This window comes from Galeopterus variegatus, unplaced genomic scaffold, assembly GCF_000696425.1.
Source record: "Galeopterus variegatus unplaced genomic scaffold, G_variegatus-3.0.2 Scaffold2593, whole genome shotgun sequence".
Taxonomy (NCBI): Eukaryota; Metazoa; Chordata; class Mammalia; order Dermoptera; family Cynocephalidae; genus Galeopterus; species Galeopterus variegatus.
The window spans coordinates 9,102-16,038 of NW_007728704.1; the positions used below are offsets into that span (position 1 = coordinate 9,102).

General features: G+C 36.1%; 1 protein-coding gene across 1 annotated transcript in view; it reads left to right on the top strand.

Moving 5' to 3' along the window:
* LOC103598376 (protein unc-13 homolog C-like) overlaps positions 1 to 6,937 on the top strand; it is a gene marked incomplete at both ends in the record, with an annotated part of 259,099 nt that overhangs the window by 8,109 nt on the left and 244,053 nt on the right. Inside the window, one exon of the mRNA XM_008582367.1 lies at positions 428 to 556. Coding sequence (XP_008580589.1) covers positions 428 to 556 — 129 coding nt within the window. The remainder of the gene's footprint in view (positions 1 to 427; positions 557 to 6,937) is intronic.

Consider the following 6,937-nt stretch of genomic DNA (forward strand, 5'->3'; position numbering starts at 1 on the left):
TTCTTTTCCACATGCATCACTATATAATATATTTTACTTATTTGTTTTGTTTATTATCTACAAGAATTTAAGCCCATGAGGAAAGGAAATTTTCTTTTGTTCACTGTAGTATCACAATTATCTGGCATATACGTGTAGTAAGTGATAAATATTTGTTGAATGATGGAATGAAATGGAATGAATGAATAAATGAGGCCATAACTAGTTACTTTAAGTGTTTCTATTGGAATGTTTACAACCGTGATCATTTTCAATAAATTGTTATATCAGGAAGTTAAAATAGATATTTACATATTTAAAACCACATTCTAAGATATTTCCTAAACATAAAAAATCAACTAAAAGCAGTTATTAAATATCATTTAGGTTGTTTATACTGGATTACAATGTTCTGTTGTTGTGTTTAAGAAAATAATTTGTCTATCAGGTTCTGGAACTGCAAAGCCCCCCAAAGGCCAGCATGGTGGTGAAGGACTGTGTCAGGGCTTGCCTGGATTCTACCTACAAGTATATTTTTGACAATTGCCATGAACTCTATTACCAGCTAACAGACCCGGTAAGAAAAGATGTGTACCTTTTATGATCCCTACTTTTCTGTCTGTTTCTGTAAGTTTAGAATGACAGTAAATGGGAAAATATGCTCATTTAATTTCACACAGATCTAATAATTTCCATATCTTGTCTTCACATCACTTGCATATACATGAGCTAACTCACTCTTAACAATAACTTTATGTCATAAAGACAGATATTGTTGTTCAAGTTTTAGGTGATTTTCTCAAGGTCATACAGTGGGTAGGTGGCAAATTTGGGACTAGACATTAGGATTCCACTCCTGTTCCTAAGACTTCCCCTAACTTGCACTGCCTCCCTTACCATCTTACCTCCCTTATTAGTTTACCTAATAAAAGTGATAGATGGAAGAACAGGATGGTAAAATTGTTATATATGTTAATTTATCACTAAGAAATATTTCAAAAATCTGAAAGAAAGAGAGAAGGTAAATCAAACATACATATACTTACCACCCAAATAACCACATGTTAACATTTAGCAATATGTCTGTGTTCTTTATTGTTTAAAAACATTCCATGTTACATATAAGATGGCATTTTACCTTGTACTTCTTCCAAATTCCATCCCTCTCCCTTTTGTCTTTGTTAGAGATGAACACTGTTCCAATATTGATGAGTCTGAGCAATTTCACGTATACTCAATGAACACTTGAGTTTTACCTTCTGAGATTTGACTAATTCTTTGCCAATTTTTCTCTTGGCTTGCCTGTCTTTTACTTATTAATTTGTAGAAAATTCTAAAAGATATGCTGGATACTAATCTTTCCTTGGCTATGTGAGTTTCATATATTGCTTCCCTCTTTATGTTGTATTGTCTTTTTGTTGTATTGAAGTTTGCTAATGCACTCACGTATACTCAATGAACACTTGAGTTTTACCTTCTGAGATTTGACTAATTCTTTGCCAATATTTCTCTTGGCCTGCCTGTCTTTTATTTATTAATTTGTAGAAAATTCTAAAAGATATGCTGGATACTAATCTTTTCTTGGCTATGTGAGTTTCATATATTGCTTCCCTCTTTATGTTGTATTGTCTTTTTGTTGTATTGAAGTTTGCTAATGCACATCCTAATTTGCATATTGCTGTTACATTTATAAAATTAGTGTTTGGGGATGGCTTCTCAAAATGTATCTATTGCCTGTCCTGTTCCCTGAGGAATGCAGTGCTCTATTAGATATTGCAAACTGTGCAATTACCCACGGGACTCTCTAGTTACTTAGATGGGACAAACTCTAGAAAGCAAATGTTGGATGAGGTAAGTGAGACTCCTCCAAGACGGGTTTCAAACTAGGTTTCATATAGTATTATATCTTTCTCACTGATTCCTTTGCCTAATAGGAGAAAAAAATTAAACTGGAGTTTGGCATTTTATAAGAAAAACAAAATATAACCACATACTTGTTCCCAATTTTAGCTTATCAACTCTGCTAGATATGTTCCAGTTTAGAAACTTGGTTCTCTGAGATTTCTAGGGATTAAATTCACTTTCCCTTGTCCTCCTCCAATGGGTGGCTTCTTAATGGCTTCCCTTTGTCTGTGTTCTCTGTCTTCCTCTCACAAGGCATTTTCAATTCTTCTACATTTTCAACATCATTTTCTTTGTTTTACCAAAAGGATAAAATCAAACCTTTTTATTATACCACATAAAGTACTCAGGTATAACCTCATAATCAATCTTACTAGACTTTACTAATCTCAATTTCTACTCCTTACAGCCCAAACCAAACTGGTCTGCTCTTATGAGCACTAAATTCTTTAATTTCCACAAACTGACCATCCTCTTTCACATTCGTGCATTTATATATCCTGTTCTATATGCCTAAAATACTCTTCCTGAACTCCCGGGCTTCATTAAAATTCAGCTCAAAAATGGACCTCTGTTAAAGAAAAAATTATTCATGACCCTTGTTAAAGAGCAGTAAGACTATTCAAGGAGGACTATAGTGATAATTACACAGGGGGCTACTGTAATGGGGATGTATAATACGAGAAAGAAACTGGGCTCAACTCCTGTTGCCACAAGGAAAAGCAGGAATGTATAGCCAAGGAGCTGAGGTGGGATCAGGGAGTGGTTATAGGAAAGGGCAGAGGTCACCGAATGGAAATTACTAAGAGGTAAATTAAGGATAAAGGGGATTCTGGCTAAACCAATCTAACAGGAATCTTGCTGAAGGCAGACCATAGTGATCAGATACCAACTGGGGGATGGTAGAGGAAGAGAACTTGATCAGATATCAAAGGGTGATCAAATACTGAGGATGAGGTATTCCAGTTAAAATGACATAGCAGGATTCTTGCTAAAATTGGACAATGTAGAAACTATCACGGAAGCCCAAAAGTTGAGATCTAGTTAAAAAGAGAGCTCAGAAGAGTCTGACCAAAGTTTGGCCAGAGAATCTTTGTCACCTCCTGGTCTGCAATTCACACCAAGTGGCATACCTTACTTAGTGTCTTTCTAACACATAAATAGTAATGATAATAAACAAATTAAGTTGTTTATTTCTATAAGAGATCCTCATAGTCAGATCCTATAAAGCAAACATGCTCTAACAAAAAGTAAATGAATAGGGTCACATCAAAATAAATCTTAATATTTTCTGACGTAGCTTTCCAAAAAGATATTTACATAATTTGCTTACTAATTAGTTTTCTTTTCAGGTAGATAGATCTGCAGATTTTATATGAAATCTTATTAATGGAGGGAATGTTTGGAGCTAAGCTTTGAATCTAAAAAAAAAAAAGAATTCCATTAACATTGTTATCATTTGAAATTCTACAAGACCCATGCATAGGATGGGAGTAGTTTAGGAGACTGATATTCCCTAGAGCCCTTCTGAAGCCATATAGAAATAATTCAAATGTTAAAGGCTCATCTCCCCTCATCCATTGACTATACTCCGTTCTCCTGGTAGCTCAAGGTAAGGCCTTTTTGTCTCATGCCACATATCTGATCTATCTTCAAATTCTGATGATTTTACCTTTAAAATTAAATACCTTAACTTCAAAATACACCCAGGATCTGACCACTTTTCACCAGCTCTGTGTCTCTAGCCTGGTCCCACCTGCCGTCATTGCTCACTTGGGTTACTACAGAACTTCCCAGTAGAGCTCAGTGTTTCCACCCTTCCACCTACGTCTATTCTCATCAGAGCAGCCAGAGTGATCCTATTGGCCAGTAAGTCAGATCATGTCACTCATCTGCCCAGAATTTTCTAAAGGCCCTTCATTTAAGTCAAATTCAAAGTCCTTACAGTGACCTGCAAAACCCCATGCAACCTGGCCCATGTTACACTTTCCACCCCCCTTATTCTTAATTCTCTCCCTCTTGCACATATGAGCAAATGCCATACCCCTGGTATTTATGGCAGTGACCGTGCTTATGACTTAGGACAGTACCTAGTAGATGTTCAAAAAATCATTTGTTGAATGAATGGAATAAGTAAGTAAACAATTATTGTTTTCTCACACAACACAATAAAAATTTATAGGTGTATTCGACCTATTATAAACAAGAATGGTACACTCTCGGTGCTTGCCTAAGGCCTCTTGCAGTTATACTGGGTCATGTGGATGATGAGATATGGGAAGAATCAGTGAAAGCCACCTCTAGTCCCAACCCATTAAAACACCTTGTAATACACCCTCCAGCTCTCTCATCTGCTGCAGTAATATGGAAGGACACAGATTCCAGACGGTCAGATGGTACAGCTACCCGATGGAGACAGGTTGCGCAGCCTGCTTCCAACTTTGGATGTTTAAGAAATAATTCTTTATTGCATCAACTTGCTGAGATTTGGAGATTTATTTGTTACCATAGCACAACCTGGCTTATTTTGACTAATAGACCTTCAAATCCATTTCCAAATTGCCTCTGGGACTGTTCAAAATATATCCATGCTTATGTGACTGTCCTATTTATAATTCGTGACTGGCTCCCCCTTCACTACTGGAATTAAGTCCAGAATCTGCTATTATCCAAAGGCCCTCCAAGGTCTGAACCCTAACATCATCTCCACCTTGCATTCTATGATTCAGCATACTAAACTCTCTGATGCCTTTGCCTGCATTATCTTTACCTGTCTGTAAAGTATTTCACTTGCCCTATCTCCTCTCCTCATGGCTAGCTCCCGCTCAGCTGACCTCTTCAGAAAGCCTTTCTGACTTCCCCTAACTGGCTTAGGTGTTTCTGTTGCCTCTTCTCATAATAGTCTGACATGTCACCACTAGTGTATTTATTATGCTGAGTTTATTTGGCACATAATATGACATCTGTTTGACCTATCTTCCCCACTAGACTGTAAGTTTCATCGTTGTACTCCCAGTGCCCAATGGCATATCTAACAGCATTACCTTAATAAGCTATTTATAATCATCAACTACTCAACTTTAAAACCTATAGTCAAGAACATGATTTCTGATATCAAAACCCCTGAGTCCAAATTCCAGCTCTACCGCTTAGACTTGTGGCCATGGGTGATCTATTTAGCCTCTTCATGTCTCAGTTTCTTCATCAGGGCATATTTATGATATTCATACTGCTTCTGTTTTATATGAGTTATCGCTAGATGATATAATGCCTGAAACCAAAAATTAAGAATTTCAGGGCTGTTTGACACAATGCAATTAAGATTATTTAAATGTGAAAGCAAACTTTTTCTCTCCAAAGAGATTTTGAAGAACCATATAAAAATAAAATGCTTGGAATTAAAAAAAGAAAATGGATTTTATAGAAAAAGTCAAAATATTTGCAGTTACAAGAGCAAGACAGAAGAAGTGTGATCCCCAGAGGCTGGCCACATGTTTAGCATAACTGAGAAGTCCAATGTGTCGATGTAGACAGGTGATTGGTTTCTTGTGTGCAGATACATGAGAGATCGATCTATAAACTAGGATAAATATTTATTTAACAAATACATATTCAACACTATTATATGCCAGACACTAGAGCAGTCTGTGAGGACACCTCAGGGAACAAAAAATAGTTTCTTTAAATTAATAAAAATGAATAAATAAGCATTTCAAACAGACTTGAAAATGTTTCAGCTTGTTCTCTCCTAGGAGGAAATCTATATGAAAAGAAAATCTGTAATCTGAAAGTTGCTTTAGGAACATGGAACAACAGCAGGAGAAATTAGTTGGAAAACCTTAACAGTGATTACCACCATGCTAGAACATATCCATTTTACTAAAATCTACATGAAGATACCCTCTATTTATGGATGGGAAGGATGGATAAGACTAAACTAATGTCACAGCAACAACTCAGTTTCATGGAAAACAGTCAATTGAAAGCATTTTTTTGTTTGTTTTTTAATTTTTTTTAAAGCAAGTCAAATTTAGCAGTGGGTGAAAGAACTTTTTCTGTAGACCCATGAAAAGTAAATCAACTATTTTCTCCCATCCCCACCCACCCTCAACCTAACCTGGGAACTGGCTTATGCAGAGATAATCCACAAAAAGGCATCAAAAACCAATATAACCTTTTTGCCTAAAAAAGTCACTGTATTATCTTCAAATGTTTTAGAAAATTTTAAGTGGTTTATTGAATGACTGACTAAGGAAACCGTACACACCTATGCTTTTAATTTTGAAGCACATCTAGGGACAATTTTTAAAAGTCTGATTTTGAAGATGATTGGAAGGCTTTTAGCTGGAAATAAATAAGCAAACAAGAACAAGCTAAAGTGCAGGACATTTATGTGACAATTTATTTTGAGAATCATATCCCTAATTGACTGTGTTTTGTTACAGGACAGCATGACTGATAGATACATGAATACAGAGGAAAATGTGTCACAATGGTAAAATGTAAAATCAGTAAGAACATATTTCCTCCCTTGTAGGGAAGTTTAAATTTTCTGCTGAATGTTCTATAATTTGAGTCTATAAAACAAACTGATAATAGACATATTATTAACAGGGGAAAGAGCATGACAAATTTTATTACATGCGCATGTGCACAAGAGTCATACGAAGTATGAAAACTCAGAGAAGTACAAGATGGTTCTAAGTGGGTGTTTTCTTCAAGGAATTCTTAGAAGATAACTTGGTTCAAATTTTTAAATAAATAGTGGTATGCATATCACATGCTGCATAATACAAACAGATGTTTATGAGTAGAATTCCATGTAGTAAGTATTTATTGACTTCTGCTACTATGTATGAGGCACAGTGTTATGTGCTATAAATTCTATAAGATACATGGAGTTTCTGTTTTCACTAACCTCAGTGTTTTCTTAGAAAAATGAGTTAAGGGGCCAACCCTGTGGCTAACTCGGGAGAGTGCAGCGCTGGGAGCGCAGCAGCACTCCCGCGGCGGGTTCGGATCCTATATAGGAATGGCAGGTGCGCTCACTGGCTGA